The 25,466-nt window shown below is 45.0% G+C and overlaps 1 protein-coding gene across 1 annotated transcript in view; it reads left to right on the top strand.

Moving 5' to 3' along the window:
- EMC1 (ER membrane protein complex subunit 1) overlaps window positions 1-23,844 on the top strand; it is a 71,244-nt gene extending 47,400 nt beyond the window's left edge. The window contains exons 12-21 of the mRNA XM_078771568.1: window positions 2,181-2,419; window positions 2,759-2,962; window positions 5,145-5,306; window positions 5,795-5,914; window positions 6,058-6,192; window positions 6,286-6,459; window positions 6,888-7,101; window positions 15,142-15,226; window positions 23,077-23,206; window positions 23,517-23,844. Coding sequence (XP_078627694.1) covers window positions 2,181-2,419; window positions 2,759-2,962; window positions 5,145-5,306; window positions 5,795-5,914; window positions 6,058-6,192; window positions 6,286-6,459; window positions 6,888-7,101; window positions 15,142-15,226; window positions 23,077-23,206; window positions 23,517-23,696 — 1,643 coding nt within the window. The 3' untranslated portion in view covers window positions 23,697-23,844. The remainder of the gene's footprint in view (window positions 1-2,180; window positions 2,420-2,758; window positions 2,963-5,144; window positions 5,307-5,794; window positions 5,915-6,057; window positions 6,193-6,285; window positions 6,460-6,887; window positions 7,102-15,141; window positions 15,227-23,076; window positions 23,207-23,516) is intronic.
- Window positions 23,845-25,466: the final 1,622 nt, after the last annotated feature.

Here is a 25,466-nt window from a genome sequence, read left to right as displayed (position 1 = left end):
TCTCCCCCTCCCCCTCCCCCTCCCCCTCCCCCCCCTCATCCTCCCATCCCTCCCCCCTCCCATCCCTCCCACCCCCCTCCCCCTCCCATCCCTCACCCTCCCCATCCCACCTCTTCTCCTCTCTCCCCCTCCCCCTCTTCTCCACCTCTCCCCCTCCCCCTCTTCTCCCCTCCCCCCCCCTCTTCTCCCCTCCCCCCCGTTCCCCTCCCCTCCCCCGCCCGGCAATGCCGGGTACTTCTGCTAGTCGTCAATAAAACACTCAAATGCAGCAGCTAATAAACGCCACACATAATTCATCACACAAACACGTCCTGTCGAGGGTCTGCAATCTCTGATTTCGCTTTCCTGTTTCAATTTAATTACATACTTGAACACCATGGAATGCAAATCGCCTTTTTGGCATGTTCAAAGCCCTTTTGTTTAGCAATACTTGGACAAAATATTATGGCATTTTATGCCATCTTGACCAATCAATTGTTGCTCACAGACCCTACCCATGTCCTTATTTCTCAAAGCTGCATTGGCAGAGGTGTTTTATTTTTATTTTTTGCAGATATCGAGGCTCATGGAAGTTCTGACAATATTTATCTTTCCATATGCACTGCGGTGATAGCCAGCGGGGCATCCAAATATCACATGGACAGCATTTGCTGTACTTGAGCACTACTTTATTTAAAAAAATAAATTTTTTATAGCTCTGTTTGTTTTGAGCTCTTTTGTGTTTAGATAATGGTGAGATGTGACCTAAAGTAGACGCACATGCTGTGCTGTGTGTTTAGTGTCGTGTTTCGTTGATCCGACAGGATGGTGCAAAAGTAGCCACGTACCTTTGAGCTCTCCGGTCCGGTCTGGGTTCGATTCTTGACTCTCCGATTAGTGCTTCGCAGGCAGGGCATTGTGTCGCAACCATCCCTCTGATGGACATTATTGAGCCGGGTGTCCTGCCTGCCATTATTAGTTAGTGGGTGTTTAAAAAAGAAATCCGATGATGTCATTCACAGAATTGGCGAGGTAACGCCAGAATGCTGAACAAATGATAAATTCCAAGCGAAACTGCAGATAGCAACTGATATGATAATCTTGAGTATTCCTTGATACCAGATTACACTACTTGCTATCTTCGAGCATGCTTTCTGTGTGAGCATTAGTTTCAAGCCTATAAACAAATTTGTACTCTCGTGAGTTCAGACGTCATGTTTGTGCATAAGAACTGACAAATCAATGGCTTATTCAATCCATACTTCAATGGAAAGCTGTTTAAATATTCGAATAAAATTGATATACATTACAGTATATATCCGAGTTTGCTTGCTTGCTCAGCAATATGGTGTCCGTCAGGAGCAAAGTTTCTGGTTAACTTGCATGTGCAGTCCAAGCTCCGCCCTCTATCTTACTATAATTCACCAAATGTCCGTCCGTCTGTCTGTCTGTCTGTTCGAAGGTACCATAAAAACTGCTGAACCGATCGCAAAGATATTTTGGGTGAATAATCCTGGGATCTCCAGGAGTAAAATAGGCTATTTAGTTTCCCCAATTTCAGCTTTAGTCTCCAGCATTCTCAGGTTTGGACTCCTGCATAACATTCACGTTCGCATAACGTTCATTGTGACGATGTTTTCATTGTGACGATGTTTATGTTGCTTTCCCGGGTACCGCACAAACGGCTGCACCGATCGCTGCACAGCTGCACCGATCGGACCCGGTGACCTCGGACAAAGACCTTTTATAAGGACACGGGTTGAATCCCTGCTCGAGAGAATTCTAACCCATTTCAACTGAAGGAAACACGTATCGGGAGTACATACGACATAGCGATTGTGAAAACGATTATCGATCACGATCACGATCATAGTGTATCGATCACTGTGGGACATTTGGTGAATTATAGTAAGATACTGTTTAGATTTTGATGATTTGCGTGTGATATGATTCAACGGATGTTTATATGAATCGTTTAAAATAAAAAAAGCCTTCAACTTCTGATATTTACTTTTTCATTTGGGCCTCCCAATTGAAGCCCCGCCCGTAGGGCTGGTACCGTTGCTAGTTCAGAAAATTCACATTCCAGACCTACCCATAGGGTGGGTAAAAACAGCTTGTCGTTAATATTTCATGATGATACGATGTTGATGCATTTAAGTGGCTGTGTGACGTCCTCACATTTTCTCTGCTTGTTTCAGACGGACTTTTCGCTCTTCTCTGGCGCCGTTTAACCTCGCAAGCCCAGCTTGCCTCTACCTGGATTGGGCATGCCTGGATTATCGTCACATCCACAGCCTGGACCAGCAGAAGAGATCGGGCGGTGTTGGAGGAAGTGAGACAGAAAGGGATGGCCGAGAGTGGGCGGTCTGGTTCGGTGCCATCTCGCGACTCATTCAACACACACAAGATGCTTGTGATGGTCACAGCAAGTGGCAAGGTTGTCTTGCGTTGCTTTGCACTCATAAAATGACATTTTCTTTGTGATTCTTCAGTGATGGTATTTTGACCAAACTTGGTACAAGTATATATTATGCTGCAAAGATAAACTGATTTAGATTCCAGGCTTTTGCAACCGGCATCTCTATTTTTAAACGGATAAAATTTGCGTTCCAAGTAAATTGATTACTAGCTTTCCAACGGTACCATTTGTTATCGTAAGCGTGACAGACACACACGGACGGGATGCTTCTCCTTTTAGTAATAGATGTGAAAACCTGACGTTTGTGGCTGATTTATATTGATATCTCCATTGTACGGTTTGGTCCCCTCCATGCAGCTTTTGGGCCTCGAGAGCCGCTCCGGAGCGATTCTCTGGCGTCTCTGGGCACCACATTTGGACGTGAAGGGAGGATCTGCAACAGGTGATGCAAAAGATAAGGAGTTAACGGTGGGAGGGTGGAAGCTCGGTGGACTTTTTGTGCAGCGGGGCTCCGCGCACTTCCCACACCCTCCGCTCGCATCTCTCTTGCTGCAACACCAGGTGGAGTAGGGATGTTGTTGTAAATGGACTTTGTAGCGTTGATGTGAACCGACACTGGTAGACAAGAAAACAAGGCCAAACCCAACAAGCCTCGTTTGTTGAAGAATAATTCGATTGTTCAAGCTCTTGTATTTTAGGGCAACTGAGATGTTTATTTTATCCTATTTGTACAAGGAAGACTTGTGTAGTGTTTCTATACAAGACAAAGACTTGTTTGCCAATGTATGCGTTCCCACCTGAGCCCGCTTGCCTCTCGATTCCCCACGTTGTAAACTCGTCTGCTGTGTTCACTTGTCCATTCTCCACTCACAAACTTGTATTTTCTGTAAAAGTGCAAGATTAATGTTTCATGATGTTGTACTGCATGCGATGTCTGCACAAGTTCCTTCACGCTGATGAGCCTTTTTAACGGAAAGGAAACTATTTCTGGCATTGCTGCCACAATAAAATGCGAGAAAAAAACCTTGATACAGATATAGGAAATATCAAAGTTAATTTGTTTGTGGAAAGCAAAACAGGACAAGAGAGATGAGAGGAGTCTCCAACAGCGTTAATTCATCAGGTCTGATAAGGGGGACGAGGTGAGAAGATTTAGTTACATTGCAGGAGGGTGTGATGAGAGCATGGCAGAGGGACCACTGTTTATGCAATATACAACAACGAGGAGGAGTACCCGGCATTTCTGGGGGAAGGGATGAGGAAGGGATGGGGGTGGCTCTGACAGGGTTCTCGTTTTAGGGGACGGGGGGGGAGGAGGAAAAATTTACCCATGCAAAGAGTGCTTTGACCAGTGTTTCACAGATAAAAAAGGAAATTGTAATACCCTCTGCCACCACCACCAGATGGCGCTACACGTTACACATTTACATAGAGAATTTACTCCCCTCTCCCAGCCCCCACACCCCCGCATGAGGCCGCGGCCATATAGCCTATGTTACCCCTCCCCCCCCCCCCCCTGACAAAGTTTTATTTGTACCCCAAGTAAAGTATTAAAGCGTTTATTGCTGGAGTACCCGGCGAAAAAGGAACATTAACATATTTGAAATGAGGGCAAATACGAGTATAATGGAAAAGCAATTGCATCCAAATCAGAATCAATCACAAATGTCAAATCGTCATTTTGCCTTTTCGTTGAATATATGCTGGTGAATGTGCTGCTCATCACGTTTCTGAGTTGAGTATGGTGACGTTCAGGAAGAAGAGGAAGCCTTACCACTAACTTCGACCGCTTCCGGAATTGTTTGATTATTTGTGTTCAAATGGGTGATTGCTTTGTATTTATTTATGCGAATGTGTACTTGTATGTAACTATCATTTATCAAAAAGGCTTCTATTCGGCACTATAGGGGGTCTTTTTTCTTTTTCTTTTCTTTTTTAATCCAAAAAAACTAACTTTTTCTTTTTCAAAAAAAAAATTCGTTTTTTCCACTACAACACTCCCACACACTCCCACACACTCCCACACACTCCCACACACTCACTGATGATCCTCTGAAAGTTTGACGAAGATCCGTTCAGCCATCTCTCAGAAAAATGACAACACGCACACGGACCAACGGCTCTCCTATATAGTAGATTTAATCCACGCTCTTCACCTCATTTCAACCTCTCGTTCTTCACCTCACCCTCTTCACTTCACCCTCTCCATCTTTACTTCACCCTCTTCACTCTTTACTTCTCTCTCTTCACTTCACCCTCTCCATCTTCACCTTCACCCTGTTCATTTTACCATCTCCCCTTCACTTGACCTTCTTCACTGCACTTCACCCTCTCCCTCTTCACTTCGTTAAGGGGTGGTGGTAGGAAGTGAAAGTGGGCTAATAGGTGGACACAATAAAATGAATAAATACGAGAAAGGAGGGGAGGAAATGTAGCACCCAGCTAGTATGAGGGTTGGATTAGGCAGGCTTAATGAGGGCAAAAAGGATTGTGTGTAAGGATGGACAATGACGCAAAACTGGGTATGTCTATTTGGTACTGGTACGCAAAACTGGGTATGTCTATTTGGTACTGGTACGCAAAACTGTCACCTCCTTTGCTCTGGTGGGAAGAGTGCGATAGAGTAGAAGAACGTGTGCATTCTGAAGTTGTTGGCATCTGTTCTTGCTCTTGTTACCCACTTCCTGCACCTCCTTCAATCCTATTCTCAACCCTTTACCCCTCTGTCCTGGCTCCCCTCCAGGAGACAGGTAAATCTCACCTGATGATTTTTAACCCTGTGTACGGAGTCTTGAGTTCAATTGCTGAACCAAAACTGAAACGGCCAGTCTTGCAAGCTGCAGTCCTTAACCACATGGGGCCAAACTTTACTCGTCCACTTGTATTACTCCACGATGACCTCTCGGTTTGTACTTCTCTCACTTACTCTTTCATTTTTATTTATGTAGGTGTCTCTGTTATTACTTCTCCAACACTCGCAATAAATCATCATGCTGTTTTTTGATTATAACCCAATTTATACGCAAACATTATTGTGGGACCTCGGAAGGCAATGGCAAGCCACCCAGTATAAATGATCCTTGCCAAGAAAGTGCTTTGGCAATGCTAAACCTGTCATCGGGATAGTACACCAGAATATACAGTGCCTTCAGAAAGTATTCACACCCCTTGACTTTTTTCACATTTTGTTGTGGATCACTCAACCTCTCACCATGTGCTTATTTGGTCTCATGCACAAACAAACTCAGTGATGTTTTTCCTTAGCAACATGTAGGATGTTGCTATGCTCACTCATTGTTCAACACGTAATCTTAAACAAATTCCTCATCAAGGTACATTTTATCTTCATTTTCACATCTTACCACGACCTTCCTTAATTTCCTCCCTTTTCAGGTTTCCTGCTTTCCTTCGAGCCCTTCCTTTCACTCCCTGGTTGACTCAATCGCTTCCTCCATATTTTTCTACATCGTCGATCCAGCTCATCACTCAATCTGTGGCTTCCAGTTTCTGAAGGTTTTTTTTTTTTCATTCCTTTCCCAAAATATTATTTGCACTCGTTCTCAATTTGTGCAATTGTTCTCCAAGGTGCAAACAATGGCACAAACTTCCTTCCCAGATAGTTGTAGCTAATTTGAAAAGTTATTTTTCATGTGCAGGGCATGAAGGCACACCGCATTTGGGAGGTAGCCATTCCAGACGGACACAAGGTTTTGGAAGTGGCTGGAAAGCATCTAGGTGAAACGGTACACTCCCAGGGAAGGGTACTCGGCGATCGCAGTGTCCTTTACAAAGTGAGACTGCCACTAAAAACCATCCACACTTCCTGCATCTCCCAGTTTTCCCCGCTTGTGGAACTCTGTTGCCTATCCCCTCTCCCTCCGCAGTACGTGAACCCCCATTTGGTGGCCGTGGCGATGCAGGTGGCCGAGAACCAGCCGGACAAGGCATCCGTCATGCTGTACCTGCTGGATGGAGTGACCGGGAGAGTGGTGTACTCGGTCACGCTCCGCCGGGCACGGTCCCCCCTGCGCCTTGTGCACACGGAGAACTGGCTGGTGGTAAAGTTGGCTTGGGGGGTGACGCACCTTGCGTTTTACCACCGTTTGTTATTCAGTTATGCTCGTATTTTGATTATTTACAGCTTTATTTCCAAGCACAGAGGACAGCCAGCTTCACATTCACTTTCATTGACGGTATATTCATTGATGTAATATCCTGCCCACGAAGCATCGACAATACATTATATAGTTGTGCTGGGGAATCAAATCGGCTCAGAGGTTCACGACTTCCAAGCTCTCCTGTCCAACACTTTGAGAAAATATAATACTGTATTTGTATTTTGTTCATCTCTGGAAAAAGTGCACCATTTTTGGGTTTTTTCACCATGTTGATCCTGCAATATTTATTTTGTATATTCCTTTTCATACAAATTGGGGATTCACAAATTCTCAAAAAATTAGGTTCGTGTATGCATATTTTATCCCAGGTCCTATATTGGAATCCCAAGGCCCGTCGTAGTGAGCTGTGGACACTAGAGTTGTACGAAGGTGTTGCACGGCACAATGAAACTGCATTCAGCTCGCTTGAGCGACCATTCGCCGGTCCATTGGTGCTCCAGCAGGCCTACGTGCTACCAGGAAGAGCCGGTCCACTCCAGGTCACGCTTACTGAGCGGGGCATCACCAGCCGACACATACTCGGTGAGAGAATGTGATGAGGTGTGTCATAAATGAGGGATGGGAGAAAAATGGCATTGAGGGGATAATCCAACGAAGAAAAAAAAAAAAAAAACTTGTATGGTTGTGCACGGTATGGGAGAAACACTGATATCAATATTCTGACTGACTCCATTTTTTTTTCCCTTCATTTGAAAAAAAGAAGCCTTTCTAATCTCTCTCTCTTCCAATCCTATTCTCTCTTCCTGTCTTCACACTCCACCTCTCTCTCTCTCCTGCACACTCCTCCATCCTCCTCTTGCGCTGCCTCCATCCTCCTCTTGCACCTCCAACCTCCTCATCTTGCTCCTCCACCCTCCTCATCTTGCTCCTCCACCCTCCTCATCTTACTCCTCCACCTTCCTCATCTTACTCCTTTACCCTCCTCCTCTTGTGCTTCCACCCTCCTCTTGCACAACCACCCTCCTCCTCCTCTCACGCCACTATCCTCCTCTCACGCCTCCTCCATCCTCCTCTCGCGCCTCCAAATCAAAAATCCTCAATCCTCCTCAATCCTCAATCCTCAATCCTCCTCAATCAAAAATGAAGAAGAATAACTGTTCTAACCCACCGTGTTTCATTCTAGGGGGTTCTAAAGTATAATTCCAGAGAGTTCTAAAGTGTAATTCTAGAGAGTTCTAAAGTGTAATTCTAGGGGTTTCTAGAGGGTTCTAAAGTGTAATTCTAGAGGGTTCTAAAGTGTAATTCTAGAGGGTTCTAAAGTGTAATTCTAGAGGGTTCTAAAGTGTAATTCCGATGGGTTCTAAAGGGTAATTCTAATGGGTTTGAATAGTTTCCAGGCTTTTCCTATTTCATATTAAAAATGCCAAACTGAACCGCTTCATTCGGACACGGGTGCGATTGTTTTTTTGTTTTTTTTAAGCGAACTGTTTTACCACTGACCTTTTATCATCAAATCTTCAACAAACTTTTATCATGAGAATATGGAAAACACAAAGTAATAAAATGTACAATTTTTTTTTTTTAACTGTCGTTTTTGTCAAGCTTAGTTTGAGTACAAAGCCGAAGCGGACAGGTTTTGCATTTAAGGTGCTTTCTAGTTCCCCTTTGTACCCTTTTTATCATTCCCCTTTTTATCCTTTTCACAATTTTCCCTTTTTTTTTAACCCTTTTCTTTCCCTGTTTTACCCTTTTCTTTCCCTGTTTTACCCTTTTCTTTCCCTCTTTTACCCTTTTCTTTCCCTCTTTTACCCTTTTCTTTCCCTCTTCTACCCTTTTCTTTCCCTCTTTTACCCTTTTCTTTCCCTCTTTTACCCTTTTCTTTCCCTCTTTTACCCTTTTCTTTCCCTCTTTTACCCTTTTCTTTCCCTATTTTCCCCTTTTCTTTCCCTATTTTTCCCCTTTTTACCCATCTTTCCCCTTTTTACCCATCTTTCCCCTTTTTACCCATCTTTCCCCTTTTTACCCATCTTTCCCCTTTTTACCCATCTTTCCCCTTTTTACCCATCTTTCCCCTTTTTACCCATCTTTCCCCTTTTTACCCTTCTTTCCCCTTTTTACCATTCACCTTTTGCCCTTTTCTCTCCCTTTTTAGCCTTCTTTTCCCCCCCCCCCCCCCCTTTTTAGCCTTTTTACCATTCCCCCACTTACCATTCTCTTTCCCCTTTTACCATTCTCCTTTTTCCCCTTTCCCCTTTTTACCTTTTGCCCTTTCCCCTTTTTACCATTTCCTCTTTTGCCTGTCGCTACCCTTTTTACCCTTCTCTTTTCCCTTTTTTTTTTTTTAAACCCTTTCCTCTTTTTAGCCTTCCCCCATTTTCCCCTTCTCTTTCCAATTTTACCATTCCCTCTTTTGCCCTTCTCTTTTCCATTTTTACCCTTTTTGCATTTTTACCCTTCTTTTTTTTTCTTCTTTTTTTTGTATACTGAATCGAGGCTCGTGAAAGAGCTAACATTTATTTCACAAACAAATCAACCAGGTAAACAAAATATATAAAAAGAGGGAGCGGAAGACAAGATGGGGAGAGAAGGGGAAGCACACAAACACAACATTTGAGAGCAGGGAGATGTGTGGGAGGGAGAGGGCTTGGGGGGAGGAGGCGTGGGAAGGGGGAGGGGGGGGTGGGAGAAGTATAAAACACGAGGACACGAAGGACTTCCAGGACAGAAGTTGGTATTTCAAAAAAGTGGATTTGGGGTGAAATTAGCGGGGGTAGAAAAGATCAAGGTTTTGGATGGGGGAAGATAAGAGATGGTGGTAAACAGCTGTTTTAAAAACCTGGAGGGTGGAGTGGGATTGAAGAGAGTAAGGGAGTTTGTTCCAGAGGCGGGAGAAAAGAGGAATGAAGGAGTGAACCCTTCTTTTTACTCTTCTTTCCCCTTTTTTATGCTTCTTCCCCCCATTTTACTCTTCTTTCCCCATTTTACTCTTCTTTAACCTTCTCTTTCCCCCTTTTACCCCACTTTCCCCTTTTTACCCGTCCCCATTTCTCCCTTCTCTTTCCCCTTTTTACCATTGTCTTTCCCCTTTTTACCCTTCTCTTCCCCTTTTTACCCTTCTCTTCCCCTTTTTACCCTTCTCTTCCCCTTTTTACCCTTCTCTTCCCCTTTTTACCCTTCTCTTCCCCTTTTTACCCTTCTCTTCCCCTTTTTACCCTTCTCTTCCCCTTTTTACCCTTCTCTTCCCCTTTTTACCCTTCTCTTCCCCTTTTTACCCTTCTCTTCCCCTTTTTACCCTTCTCTTCCCCTTTTTACCCTTCTCTTCCCCTTTTTACCATTGTCTTTCCCCTTTTTACCATTGTCTTTCCCCTTTTTACCATTGTCTTTCCCCTTTTTACCATTCTCTTTCCCATTTTTCCCATTCCCCATTTTACCCTTCTTTCCTTTTTTTGCTAATCCCCCTTTTACCCTTCTCTTTCCCCTTTTTACTGTTCCTCCTTTTACCCTTCTCTTTTCCCTTTTTACATTTCCCCTTTTACCCTTCTCTTTTCCCTTTTTTACCCATCTCTTTCCCCTTTTTGCCTTTCCCCTTTTTACCCTTCGCTTTCTTCTTCTTCTTTTTTTCTTCTTTTTTTTTGTATACAAGATCGAGGCTCGTGAAAGAGCTAACATTAATCACACAAAAAGTGAAACCGACACATCAAACAAAAAACAAGGGGAGTGGTAGACAAGATGGGGAGAGAGGGGGAAGGACACAAAGACAACATTTGAGAGCAGGGACATCGGGAGAAATGTGGGAGGGGGAGGGCTTGGGGGGGAGCTGGGAGAGGTATAAAACATATGAACACTGCAAGGACTTCCAGGAAAGAAGTTGGAATTAAAAAAAAAAAAAAGTGTATGGGATGAATTAGCGAGGGTAGAAAAGATCAAGGTTTTGGATGGGGGAAGATAAGAGATGGTGGTGAACAGTTGTTTTAAAGACCTAGAGGGAGGAGTGGGATTGAAGGGAGTGGGGGAGTTTGTTCCAGAGGTGGGAGAAAAGGGGAATGAAAGAGTGAAGGTGAGCAGAGAGCCTATATTTTGGCAGTTTAACCATAAGAGGGTTGCAGGCAGATCTTGTGCGACCTGAAGGAATATTGGGGGGACAGAGCACAGAGAGAGCTGGGGGAGCAAGGCCGTAGAGGAGTCGGTAGAAGACAAAGACCACCAACCTGCCTGCGGTGAGTGAGTGAAAGGCCCTCGGAGTTAACTTCATCGCAGGAGATTCCAATGATTCCGAAAGCTTTGGTTTCAACAGCGTGAAGCCGAGCTAGGTGTGAGGCAGGAGCACCAGCCCAGAGGGGGGAACAGTATTTCATTGAGCTGCGGATGAAAGCCTTGTATGTGGTGAGGAGCTCAGGTGTGCCAAGGAAGGACTTCGCACGACGGAGGATGCCCAGTCGGCGACTGGCTTTGGAGGCCAGCTTGGAAATGTGGTTTTCCCAAGAAAGATCATGGCAGATAGTGAGACCCAAAAGCTTGAGCGACAGAACTTCTTGGAGAGGATTGTTGAGAAAGTAGATGGGAGGGTTTTCCAGTCGGTCCTTTCGGAGAGACATTGTAAGAGTGTGAGATTTGTCAGGATTGAAAGACATGATCCACTTGTTTGACCAATCTGTGATTTTGTCCAAGTCTGCAGAGAGTGAGGAGGCTGCAGACTGCCGATCTGAGGGATGAGGAATGGAGCGGCAGATAGTGGAGTCAGCAGCAAAGAGATATAGAGGATTTTCCAGAGAGTCGGAGAGATCATTGATGAAGACCAGAAATAGCACAGGGCCCAGAACACTAACTTGGGGAACTCCAGCCAGAACAGGAAGGGGAGATAAGAGAAATCCATTCAGGGCCACATGTTGCCGACGACCAGAGAGGAAGTCTGCAAGCCATGAGTGGGGATTTCCATGGATACCATAGGAGGAGTGTTTGGTGAGCAGAGCTGGGTGCCAGACCGTATTGAAGGCACGTGATATGTCAAGTGAGACAGCTCTGATTTCCTGTTTGGCATTGAGGACCTCCATCCATTGTTGTGACAGCAGAAGCAGCATGTCCAGAGTAGAATGACCTGGTCTGAATCCAAATTGATGATCAGAGATCAAGCCATTGGAGAAGATGAAGGATTTGATATCTGAAGCAATGATGGATTCCATGACTTTGCTGATAATTGGGAGCAGGCTGATTGGTCTGTAGTTGCAAGGATCTGTTTTTGCACCTTTTTGTGTAAAGCGGTAATGTTTGCTGATTTCCAAGATGCCTGCAGATGACCTTGAGCAAAAGAGAGGGTGAAAAGAACAGAGAGAGGGTGAGATAGAGCGGCAGAGCAGGATTTTAGGACCCGTGGGCTGATGCCGTCTGGTCCAGTTGCAGAATCAGAGTCGAGGTTTGACAAAAACTTCACCTTGTCAGGAGAGAAGGACACAGAGTCCAGGAGCAGTTGGGTTCGACTGGGAAAGGTGGGAACAGAGAGAGATGGGTTTGGGACACAAGATTTTGAGGCAAACACAGAGTTGAGGCATTCGGCTTTGTCACGTGCGGTGTCAACTGTGTAGCCATTTAAGGTGATGGAGGGGGAACAAACACCAGAAACGGATTTGACCAGACGCCACCAGGATTTGGAGGAAGGAGACAGGTACGAGAGTTCAATCTTGAGTGTGGAGAGATAGTGCTGCCTGGCACTCCTGAGGGGAGACACATACTTGTTCCGAGCTTGGTGGAAGGAACTGAGATTGCCTTCAGTTGGATTTGCCTTCCAAGAGGGAAAGGCAAGTTGTTTCAGCTTTCAGGGCAACTGCCTCACCACAAGATTCAGTGTGCCATGGACGGGAGGAAGGGTAAGACAACTGAAGACGAGGTGGGATAAATCTGTGCATGAGAGAGAGCAGTTTGCTTTGGAAGAATTCCCAGGAAGTCAGAGGCAGGAGAGATGGGAGAGGAAGAGAGAGTTTGGATGAGTTGATAGAAGTTGGTCCATGTTGTCCGACAGCGAAATGTAAATAGAGTCATCACTGTTTGGAGGACGGTACAGAACACATATGAACAAAAGGTGGAAGCGTAGAGGAAGCCGTAGCCAGAGGTACTTCTGGGGGTGGGGTTGAGAGAGGACAGTGCAAGGAGAATGAGGAAGAGAGTTTTTGATAAAGATAGCCACCCCACCACCAGGACGAGGCTCAGGTCTATCATACCGGAGGAGGGAGTAACCAGGAAGAGATATTAAGGAATCAGAGACATCTTGAAGGAGGAAAGTTTCTGTTAAGCAGATCAAGTCTGGATTGTCAGAAGCAACCTGAATGGAGAGATCAATCAGGTTTGAGCGAAGGCCCCGGATGTTTGAGGTCCATACCGTTAATGAGGAGAGAGGGGGAGGGGAGGGGTAGGGTCAGATGAAGGATGAGAGGGGGAGGTAGGAAGAGCAGTTGATTGTGTGTCAGAGATTACAGAAGAGTTACAAGAAAGGGAAGGATGAGGAGGACGAAAGGTTTGATGGTGATGGGATTAGGCACAGTGAGGGGTTGTTTGAGGGGGGGGGGGGGGCAGAGGAAAGTAGAAGGTTGGGGGAGGTGGAGGTATGAGATAGAAGGGAGACGAAGTGGGGAGGAGGCAGCTTTGAGAAGGAGGTGGGAGGAGGGAGAATTTGGGAAGGATGGTTGGGGGGGAGATTTGAAGGGGGGGTTGGGGGGGAGTTTTGAATGGGAGGGGCAAGGGGGGAGTTTAGGAGGGGAAGGGCAAGGGGGGTGTTCAGGAGGGGAGAGGCAAGGGGGGTGTTTAGGAGGGGAAGGGCAAGGGGGGAGTTTAGGAGGGGAGGGGCAAGGGGGGAGATTTGGAGGGGAGGGGCAAGTGGGGAGATTTGGGGGGGAGATTAGAAAGTGGATGATTAATGAAAGATGAACATTTATAACAAATTGGGTTTGTTGTGATTTTCAAGTTAGCGATCCGTTTAAGAATGATGGAGGAGGGGTGGAATGAATGAGAATTTAGAACATGTAGTGAGAAAGAATTATAAGAGATTGAATATTTTTTTGAAATGGAATGAGTTGAAGAGGAAATAGAAATGAGCCTTTTAAATAGGAAGAAAAACAGCGTGTTGTAATAAACCACTGAATAAAACACTCCAGGGGAAAGTTTAAACATATTTAAACAGAACCGTGGAGAACAATCTTCTATTCACAAAAATACCAATGGGGAGAGGGAGCCTAGAGGGACAACCACGAGTCACTTGAACAGGGCAAAAGTTGGAAGGCAAGGGGATAATGGAGGCGGGGCGAGACAGCGCACGTGGGCAGAGGCAAAAGCACACGATGGGACAAAAGCACACGAGGAGAAAGGGAAATAAAAGTTTTTTTTTTTTTTTTTTTTTTTTTGGGGGGGGGGGGGGGTGGGGGTTACAACGTCAGACAAAGAGTAGATGTTCGGTGAAGTTTGGGGGAGAAGGGAAAATCAAAAAACCTAGCAAAACCAGCGAAGGAAGGAACAACCTTCGACGGGGGAAGCCTAAGGCTGCAAGGCCTCACATGCGGCTCGGCAAACAGAAAAGATTAATTTATGAAAGATAAACACCGAGAAACTTCCAAGGGACACACTATAGGTTCACACACCGAAAGATAAATACAGTTTCGACAAAATACAATTGTGAACAGACTTAACTTTGAAAACGTGGAGACCGTGTGGAGCTTCGAAAATCCGTGACGTCTCCAAGATCTCGCCAAGATCTCCAAGATCTCGCGTTCTGCTGCTGTTCTCTCTCGAACTCTAACTCCAAGAACTCTGCCTGACGAACGCTCACAGCTCTCTCCTCTCGTGCGTCCTCACTCACGCGTGTTCTGCTGCTGTTCTCTTCTCTCTGCGTTCTGCTTTTACCATTCACTTTCCCCCTTTTTACCATTCTTTCCCCTTTTTGCCTTTCCCCTTTTTACCCTTCTCTTTTCCCTTTTTTACCATTCTCTTTCCCCTTTTTAGTTTTCCCCCTTTTACCCTTCTCTTTTCCCTTTTTTACCCTTCTCTTTCCCCTTTTTACCCTTCTCTTTCCCCTTTTTACCCTTCTCTTTCCCCTTTTTACCCTTCTTTCCCCTTTTTACCATTCTCTTTCCCCTTTTTACCATTCTTTCCCCTTTTTATCATTCTTTCCCCTTTTTACCCTTCTCTTTCCCCTTTTTACCTTGCCCCTTTTACCCTTCTCTTTTCCCTTTTTTACCCATCTCTTTCCCCTTTTTGTCTTTCCCCTTTTTACCCTTCTCTTTCTTCTTTTTACCATTCTCTTTCCCCATTTTTACCATTCCCCTTTTTGCCTTTCCCCTTTTTGCCTTTCCCCTTTTTACCTTTCTCCTTTTTACCCTTCTCTTTCCCCTTTTTACCCTTCTCTTTCCCCTTTTACCATTCTCTTTCCCCTTTTTACCATTCCCCCTTTTACCCTTTTTCTCTTTTATGTTATGGATCATTCTGTTGCATCTTTGGCACCAGTGTTGATGGTGAAGAAGATGGAGAATGCTGAAAGACATGATTTGTTTTATATGCCGTGTGGTATTTGTTACCATCGCACTCGCTTGGTTGTCGATTTGCAAGCATGATCTTATCTCGTCTTTCTCTTCATCTCCCCAGTCGCGTTGCAATCAGGAGGAATTGTGTCCTTACCGAAAGCATTCCTCGATCCTCGAAGACCCGAAGTTCCAGGAGAACAGTCGAGGTGGGATCATTGTTAGGTTCAGTCTCTTGTACTAGTCTTTCCTACCAACTACTCTTTGGTAGTTGATATTTAAGCACCACAACATAGTCATTCCTTTCACTCTTTACCGTAACCATCGCTTTATCGTAACCATTCATGAATGCGTCGGTAAATATAGAATGCGCTATTGGTGAGTCCCACAGTTTGAAAGCAGTTGTTAAATGCTTTGTGTGTTTGCTTAACATGCGCTCTTTTGGCCGGATCTATAAACCGTTGTAAAGCGAATGAATGAAGGGTTCTATTTTGTGTGTGTGTGTGTGTGTGTGTGTGTGTGTGTGTGTGTGTGTGTGTGTGTGTGTGTGTGTGTGTGTGTGTGTGTGTGTGTTGAGCGCTCATTGAACAGTTGCTTTTGAGAGAGAGAGAACAGAGAGAGCCAGTGCCTGTTGTACGTACATCGGAAGCAGTTACTTGATGTGAACAATTGATCGGGAAGCAAATCTGATCGATGAGACAACTACCGCCTGTCCAAAAGGGTAGTGAGAATGCTAACAGCTTGTGTAAATATGTGAGACGAGGTAAAAAGCAGACACGTAATGTAACGCCTTCCTTTTTAAATACAGTACTGTAGAACCTGGACATTCGTGCGGTCATACGTTCCTGAAAAATGCTGCGAATGTGGAAGCAGGTCACAATGAATGAACCGCGAATATTCGGCGTCCGCGAATGTCGAGGTTTCACAGTACACAAAATATTGGAAGAGCAAGGTAATGAATAATAGATGTATAATGTATTGATATTTTGGTGATGGAGGAAAAGGCAGACAAAAACAAGCATTCTGAGTATTGCGCTGCAATACATGTCCGCTACCGGCAGTCTGTCGTCCGGAAAACTGTTGGGGAAATTACCAAAGTTCAAAGTGCCATAGCTTTGTCAAAAATGATCGAAACGTCGTGAAGTTCGAACTTGATCTGTAACTTATCATGAGGAAACCATGTACCAAGTTTTAAATCATTAGCATAAAGAGTTTAGAAAAAAACGTCCGGAAAACTGTTCTTTGCGTGACAGACTGACAGACGGAGGGACGGAGTGCAAACCTATAGTCTGCTCGGGTGTACACCAGTAGGGGACCAATAAGCTGGTGGATGGATAAATGGAGAAAGAGTGGAAAGGGTAGGGAAATATAGTAAGCTGCAGGTTGTATAGGCCTGCAGGAGGTGCGAGTATTGGGGAAGGGATCTCAGTCAACGGAGCATCTTCTCTTATAGGACTTGGTTATGACTAACTTCCCTGAAAATGTCTACTGCTCTTCTTCTGCTCCAATCGGCTCATCTGATCATGTGCTTGTTAAAGTGGACATCTCTCTGACCATTCTCAGAGAGCCTCCTCAGCGTCGATGAGTCTGGCATTTCACTCAGGCCAACTGGCACGGTCTTCAAGCAGCCATCAATCATCTGGACTGGTCTCCCATCTCTACCGCCTCTGACATCAACTCATCCTGGGAATTCTTCCAAAGTAAATTGCGCTCTCTCATGCACAGATTTATCCCATCTCGTCTTCAGTTGTCATACCCTTCCTCCCGTCCATGGTACACGGAATCTTGTGGTGAGGCTGCTGCCCAGAAACAACTTGCCTTCGTCTCCTGGAAAGCAAATCCAACGGAAGGAAATCTCATTTCCTTTCACAAAGCCCGAAACAAGTGTGTGTCCACCCTCAGGAGAGCCAGGAAGCGCTATCTCTCCGTTCTCAAGACCGAACTCTCTTATCTGTCTCCCTCTTCAAAATCCTGGTGGCATCTGGTCAAATCTGTTTCTGGTGTTTGTTCTCCCTCCATCCCCTCCCTCACCTCAAACGGCTACACAACTGACTCCGCACGTGAAAAAGCTGAATACCTCAACTCTGTGTTTGCCTCTAAATCTTGTGTCCCAAACCCATCCCTCTCTGTACCCACCGTACCCAGTCGTACCCAGCTGCTCCTGGACTCTGTGTCCTTTCCTCCTGACAAGGTGGAAAAGTTTCTGTCAACCCTCGACTCTGATTCTGCAACTGGACCTGACGGCATCAGCCCACGGGTCCGAAAATCCTGTTCTTCCACTCTTTCACTCCCTCTCTGTTCTCTTCACCCTCTCTTTTGCTCAAGGTCATCTGCCATCTGCTTGTAATCAGCCAACATCACTGCTTTGCACAAAAAAGGTGCAAAAACAGATCGTAGCAACTACAGACCAATCGGCCTTCTCCCAATTATCAGCAAAGTCATGGAATCCATCATTGCTTCAGATATGAAATGTTTCCTCTTCTCCAATGGCTTGATCTCTGATCATCAATTTGGTTTCAGACCAGGTCACTCTACTCTGGACATGCTGCTTCTGCTTTCTCAACAATGGATGGAGGTCCTCAAGGCCAAACAGGAAATTAGAGCTGTCTCCCTTGACATATCACGTGCCTTCGATACGGTCTGGCACCCCGCTCTGCTCACCAAACGCTCCTCCTTTGGTATTCATGGAAATCTCCATGCATGGCTGGCGGACCTCCTCTCTAGTCATAGTCAACGTATGGCCCTGAATGGGTTTCTCTCATCTCCTCTTCCTGTTCAGGCTGGAGTTCCCCAAGGCAGTGTTCTGGGCCCTGTGCTTTTTCTGGTCTTCATCAATGATCTCTGACTCTCTTGAAAATCCTCTCTATCTCTTTGCTGATGACTCTACTCTCTGTCGCTCCATTCCTCATCCCTCAGATCGGCAGTCTGCAGCCTCCTCACTCTCTGCAGACCTGGACAAAATCACAGACTGGGCAAACAAGTGGAACATGTCTTTCAATCCTGACAAATCTCACACTCTTACGATGTCTCTCCGAAAAGACCGACTGGACAACCCTCCCATCCACTTTCTGAATAATCCTCTCCAAGAAGTTCTGTCACTCAAGCTTTTGGGTCTCACTATCTGCCATGATCTTTCCTGGGAAAACCACATTTCAAATCTGGCCTCCAAAGCCAGTCGCCGACTGGGCATCCTCCGTCATGCGAAGTCCTTCCTTGGCACACCTGAGCTCCTCACCACATGCAAGGCTATCATCCGCAGCTCAATGGAATACTGCTCTCCCCTCTGGGCTGGTGCTCCTGCCTCACACCTAGCTCGTCTTCACGCTGTTGAAACCAAAGCGTTCAGAATCATTGGAATCTCCCGCAATGAAGCTAACTCCGAGGGCCTTTCACTCACTCACAGCAGGCAGGTTGGTGGTCTTTCCGTCTTCTACAGACTCCTCTCCGGCCTTGCCCCCTCCCCCCCCCCAGCTCTCTCTGGGCTCTGTCCCCCAAATATTCCTACAGGTCGCACAAGATCTGCCTGCAACCCTCTTATGGTTAAACTGCCAAAATCAAGACTCTCTGCTCACCTTCACTCCTTCATTCCTCTTTTCTCCCACCTCTGGAACAAACTCCCTCACTCTCCAATCCCACTCCTCCCTCCAGGTCTTTAAAACGGCTGTTCACCACCATCTCTTATCCATCCCCCATCCAAAACCTTGATCTTTTCTACCCCCACTAATTTCACCCCAAATCCACTTTTTTGAAATACCAACTTCTTTCCTGGAAGTCCTTGGTGTCCTTGTGTTTTATACTTCTCCCACCCCCCCCCCCCCCTTCCCACGCCTCCTCCTCCCAAGCCCTCTCCCTCCCACACATCTCCCGATGTCCCTGCTCTCAAATGTTGTGTTTGTGTGCTTCACCTTCTCTCCCCATGTTGTCTACCGCTCCCTCTTTTTATATATTTTGTTTGTCTGTTTGATTTGTTTGTGTGATAAATGTTAGCTCTTTTACGAGCCTTTGTTCTGTATACAAAAAATAAAAAAATAAAAATAAAGGGGGTTAATAGGGAAAGGAAATTTCGCTGATAGGGATCGAAGATTGTAAGACATGGTGGTGGATTTCTTTCTTGAAGCTTTGGAGGGTAGAATGGTAGAATGGACACCCTGTCTGCAATGAGAGAGAAACTGGCCATGTGCCTCTACTTCCTTATGGGGAACATCAATGATGGAAAACGTTGGATTTTACAGTACCAAGGAAAGACCGGTGTGAAACGGGGGCACCAGGCCACATGAGAAGAGAACTCGATGTAAACCACATGAAAAGGCCTTGTATAGATTACATGTTGAAGTTCAGCTTTGCAGAGGAATGACTCGGTACAAATGAGGATGGCCAATCTGCAGCTGCCTTTGGAGATGATCTTTGATTATGTGGCCCGTGGCTGATGGCCGTTTCTAAATGTTTGAGGGACTGAATCGAGGAAGTAGATTACTGCAGGTGGGTTCGCTGGACGATATTGTCACCTTGTCCGAGGAAACACTTGGGGCACAAGTGCAGGGTCCAGCAGCATGACCATTTACTCCCTCATTGCAGCACTTTAGACTCCGAGTGGGTAAACGCACATGTCCTCGTATGTGTGGGCAGGGTGAATGTGCTGCACGGAGCACATTGGATCAGACTATTGTGAGATCTGTAACTTGAGAGGTATGGATCCTTTTTCGGATTGGCTTTCATGCCAAAAAAGATCCCACGAGTGCTTGGCCTGCGAAATGATTTAATATAAATAGAATATCAAAGGACTTTTGTGGAAATGATTCATTGATGGGGTCAACTTATATGAGCAATAAACCTTTTATTTTTTTATTTGAATCCTTGTGCACCAACCTTGGAAGAAGGCATTGATTTCCTTGGTGGTGGGTGGGCGGTTTGTGTGCAGCCACCCACCTGGTGGTTGCATCATTTTCAATGGGGGCATCTGCCGCGTTTTGATAAAACGCCTCTCGATAACCAGTTATCTGGTACTCATCTCTATAAACAGTTATCTGGTACTCATCTCTATAACCAGTTATCTGGTACTCATCTCTATAAAGAGTTATCTGGTACTCATCTATTTAACCAGTTATCTGGTACTCATCTCTATAACCAGTTATCTGGTACTCATCTCTATAACCAGTTATCTGGTACTCATCTGTATAAACAGTTATCTGGTACTCATCTCTATAAACAGTTATCTGGTACTTATCTCTTTAACCAGTTATCTGGTACTCATCTCTATAACCAGTTATCTGGTACTCATCTCTATAACCAGTTATCTGGTACTCATCTCTATAACCAGTTATCTGGTACTCATCTCTATAACCAGTTATCTGGTACTCATCTCGATAACCAGTTATCTGGTACTCATCTCTATAACCAGTTATCTGGTACTCATCTCTATAACCAGTTATCTGGTACTCATCTCTATAAACAGTTATCTGGTACTCGTCTGTTTAACCAGTTATCTGGTACTCATCTCTATAACCAGTTATCTGGTACTCATCTCTATAACCAGTTATCTGGTACTCATCTCTATAACCAGTTATCTGGTACTCATCTCTATAACCAGTTATCTGGTACTCATCTCGATAACCAGTTATCTGGTACTCATCTCTATAACCAGTTATCTGGTACTCATCTCTATAACCAGTTATCTGGTACTCATCTCTATAACCAGTTATCTGGTACTCATCTCGATAACCAGTTATCTGGTACTCATCTCTATAACCAGTTATCTGGTACTCATCTCGATAACCAGTTATCTGGTACTCATCTCGATAACCAGTTATCTGGTACTCATCTCTATAACCAGTTATCTGGTACTCATCTCTATAAACAGTTATCTGGTACTCGTCTGTTTAACCAGTTATCTGGTACTCATCTCTATAACCAGTTATCTGGTACTCATCTCTATAACCAGTTATCTGGTACTCATCTCTATAACCAGTTATCTGGTACTCATCTCTATAACCAGTTATCTGGTACTCATCTCGATAACCAGTTATCTGGTACTCATCTCGATAACCAGTTATCTGGTACTCATCTCTATAACCAGTTATCTGGTACTCATCTCTATAACCAGTTATCTGGTACTCATCTCTATAACCAGTTATCTGGTACTCATCTCTATAAACAGTTATCTGGTACTCATATCGATAAACAGTTATCTGGTACTCATCTCGATAACCAGTTATCTGGTACTCATCTCTATAACCAGTTATCTGGTACTCATCTCTATAACCAGTTATCTGGTACTCATCTCTATAACCAGTTATCTGGTACTCATCTCTATAACCAGTTATCTGGTACTCATCTCTATAACCAGTTATCTGGTACTCATCTCTATAACCAGTTATCTGGTACTCATTTCTATAACCAGTTATCTGGTACTCATCTCGATAAACAGTTATCTGGTACTCATCTCTATAACCAGTTATCTGGTACTCATCTCTATAAACAGTTATCTGGTACTCATCTCTTTAAACAGTTATCTGGTACTCATCTCTATAAACAGTTATCTGGTACTCATCTCTATAACCAGTTATCTGGTACTCATCTCTATAACCAGTTATCTGGTACTCATCTCTATAACCAGTTATCTGGTACTCATCTCTATAACCAGTTATCTGGTACTCATCTCTATAAACAGTTATCTGGTACTCATCTCGATAACCAGTTATCTGGTACTCATCTCTATAACCAGTTATCTGGTACTCATCTCGATAACCAGTTATCTGGTACTCATCTCTATAACCAGTTATCTGGTACTCATCTCTATAACCAGTTATCTGGTACTCATCTCTATAACCAGTTATCTGGTACTCATCTCTATAACCAGTTATCTGGTACTCATCTCTATAACCAGTTATCTGGTACTCATCTCTATAACCAGTTATCTGGTACTCATCTCTATAACCAGTTATCTGGTACTCATCTCTATAACCAGTTATCTGGTACTCATCTCTATAACCAGTTATCTGGTACTCATCTCTATAACCAGTTATCTGGTACTCATCTCGATAACCAGTTATCTGGTACTCATCTCTATAACCAGTTATCTGGTACTCATCTCTATAACCAGTTATCTGGTACTCATCTCTATAAACAGTTATCTGGTACTCATCTCTTTAAACAGTTATCTGGTACTCATCTCTATAAACAGTTATCTGGTACTCATCTCTATAACCAGTTATCTGGTACTCATCTCTATAACCAGTTATCTGGTACTCATCTCTATAAACAGTTATCTGGTACTCATCTCTATAACCAGTTATCTGGTACTCATCTCTATAAACAGTTATCTGGTACTCATCTCTATAAACAGTTATCTGGTACTCATCTCTATAACCAGTTATCTGGTACTCATCTCTATAAACAGTTATCTGGTACTCATCTCTATAACCAGTTATCTGGTACTCATCTCTATAACCAGTTATCTGGTACTCATCTCTATAACCAGTTATCTGGTACTCATCTCTATAACCAGTTATCTGGTACTCATCTCTATAACCAGTTATCTGGTACTCATCTCTATAACCAGTTATCTGGTACTCATCTCTATAACCAGTTATCTGGTACTCATCTCTATAACCAGTTATCTGGTACTCATCTCTATAACCAGTTATCTGGTACTCATCTCTATAACCAGTTATCTGGTACTCATCTCTATAACCAGTTATCTGGTACTCATCTCTATAACCAGTTATCTGGTACTCATCTCTATAACCAGTTATCTGGTACTCATCTCTATAACCAGTTATCTGGTACTCATCTCTATAACCAGTTATCTGGTACTCATCTCTATAAACAGTTATCTGGTACTCATCTCTATTACCAGTTATCTGGTACTCATCTCTATAACCAGTTATCTGGTACTCATTTTGCCGACCTCGGAAGGATGACAGGCAACCCCACCCCCCACCTGCCGTTAATTCAACGGGATTCAAACTCAGGACCTTCGGATCCCAAGCCCGCCGCCCTAACCATTCTCTTTTATGTTCTTTCTCTTTTCATCCCACACCTCCCTCGTTGATTCAAAAAGGGAAGAAGGCCTGATTCCATACAGCCCTGAGCTTCCCCTTCCCACGGAATGGTTTATCAACTATAACCAGACTGTCGCTGCAGTGAGGGGGCTACACACAGCTGTCACCGGTCTGGAATCCACTTGCTTGGTGTGTCCCTGTGGGAAACGTTGGTCCTGTCCAAACTTCCCAAATTCCTTAGCCTCTTTGTCCACTCTTCCTCCCTTCCACCCTGGCCCCCCCCCCCCCCCCTTTCCATCACTTTTCCTCTCCTGCAACCCACTCTCCTATCTGCCCCCTTTTCCTATGTCCACTCACCCAACCCTCTGATTTAAAGTGAAGATAAACGTTTTAATATTTGCTTTGGAGGAAGTTACATATCCATGTGCAATCTATTTATTTATTTATTTCATTTTGAAGTGGTGCTTCATTTATTCATCAATTGTTTCTGCTCCACTAGGTTATTGCCTATGGATTGGACTTGTTCTCGACACGTGTTCATCCCTCCAAGATGTTCGACATCCTCAAAGATGATTTTGATTTTGTTCTCATATCTGTGGTATCGGTCTCTCTCTGTTTGGCAGCCATATTGAGTAAGCGACTCGCTCAGGTTAAAATGCTGAACCGTTCATGGAGGTAGAGTGGAGCATTCATTCAGAGCACTCGCACTCGCACTGAAGTCCGTTACTGTCTATCCCTCTGTTGGCTCTGTCGCTCCCACTGTCGTTTCCGTTGCTCTCGTCCTCTGTTGTTTCCTTCGCTCCCTCTGTCAGTTCCTCCGCTCCCTCTGTTCATTCTCTCCCTCTGTCTGTTCATTCTCTCCCTCTGTCGGTTCATTCTCTCCCTCTGTCTGTTCATTCTCTCCCTCTGTCGGTTCATTCTCTCCCTCTGTTCATTCTCTCCCTCTGTCTGTTCATTCTCTCCCTCTCTCTGTTCATTCTCTTCCTCTGTCGGTTCATTCTCTTCCTCTGTCTGTTCATTCTCTCCCTCTGTCTGTTCATTCTCTCCCTCTGTCTGTTCATTCGCTCCCTCTGTCGGTTCATTCTCTCCCTCTGTTCATTCTCTCCCTCTGTCTGTTCATTCTCTTCCTCTGTCGGTTCATTCTCTTCCTCTGTCTGTTCATTCTCTCCCTCTGTTCATTCTCTCCCTCTGTCTGTTCATTCTCTCCCTCTGTTCATTCTCTTCCTCTGTCTGTTCATTCTCTCCCTCTGTCTGTTCATTCTCTTCCTCTGTCGGTTCATTCTCTTCCTCTGTCGGTTCATTCGCTCCCTCTGTCGGTTCAGTCGCTCCCACCATCAGTTTCGTCACTCCCCCGTCGCTTTCACTCCCACTGTCGGTTCATTCTCTCCCTCTGTTCATTCTCTCCCTCTGTCTGTTCATTTTCTCCCTCTCTCTGTTCATTCTCTTCCTCTGTCGGTTCATTCTCTTCCTCTGTCTGTTCATTCTCTCCCTCTGTCTGTTCATTCTCTCCCTCTGTCTGTTCATTCTCTCCCTCTGTCTGTTCATTCTCTCCCTCTGTCTGTTCATTCGCTCCCTCTGTCGGTTCATTCTCTCCCTCTGTTCATTCTCTCCCTCTGTCTGTTCATTCTCTTCCTCTGTCGGTTCATTCTCTTCCTCTGTCTGTTCATTCTCTCCCTCTGTTCATTCTCTCCCTCTGTCTGTTCATTCTCTCCCTCTGTCTATTCATTCTCTTCCTCTGTCGGTTCATTCTCTTCCTCTGTCGGTTCATTCTCTTCCTCTGTCGGTTCATTCGCTCCCTCTGTCGGTTCAGTCGCTCCCACCATCAGTTTCGTCACTCCCCCGTCGCTTTCACTCCCACTGTCGGTTCATTCTCTCCCTCTGTCGGTTCATTCTCTCCCTCTGTCGGTTCATTCTCTCCCTCTGTCAGTTCATTCTCTTCCTCTGTCGGTTCATTCGCTCCCTCTGTCGGTTCAGTCGCTCCCACCATCAGTTTCGTCACTCCCCCGTCGCTTTCACTCCCACTGTCGGTTCATTCTCTCCCTCTGTCGGTTCATTCTCTCCCTCTGTCGGTTCATTCTCTCCCTCTGTCTGTTCATTCTCTCCCTCTGTCGGTTCATTCTCTTCCTCTGTCGGTTCAGTCGCTCCCACCATCAGTTTCGTCACTCCCCCGTCGCTTTCACTCCCACTGTCGGTTCATTCTCTCCCTCTGTCGGTTCATTCTCTCCCTCTGTCTGTTCATTCTCTCCCTCTGTCTGTTCATTCTCTCCCTCTGTCTGTTCATTCTCTCCCTCTGTCTGTTCATTCTCTCCCTCTGTCTGTTCATTCTCTTCCTCTGTCTGTTCATTCTCTCCCTCTGTCTGTTCATTCTCTCCCTCTGTCTGTTCATTCTCTCCCTTTGTCGGTTCATTCTCTTCCTCTGTCGGTTCAGTCGCTCCCTCTGTCGGTTCAG

Source organism: Myxine glutinosa, chromosome 2 (assembly GCF_964187855.1).
Source record: "Myxine glutinosa chromosome 2, kmMyxGlut1.1, whole genome shotgun sequence".
Classification (NCBI taxonomy): Eukaryota; Metazoa; Chordata; class Myxini; order Myxiniformes; family Myxinidae; genus Myxine; species Myxine glutinosa.
This window is presented reverse-complemented; position numbering and strand designations above follow the sequence as displayed.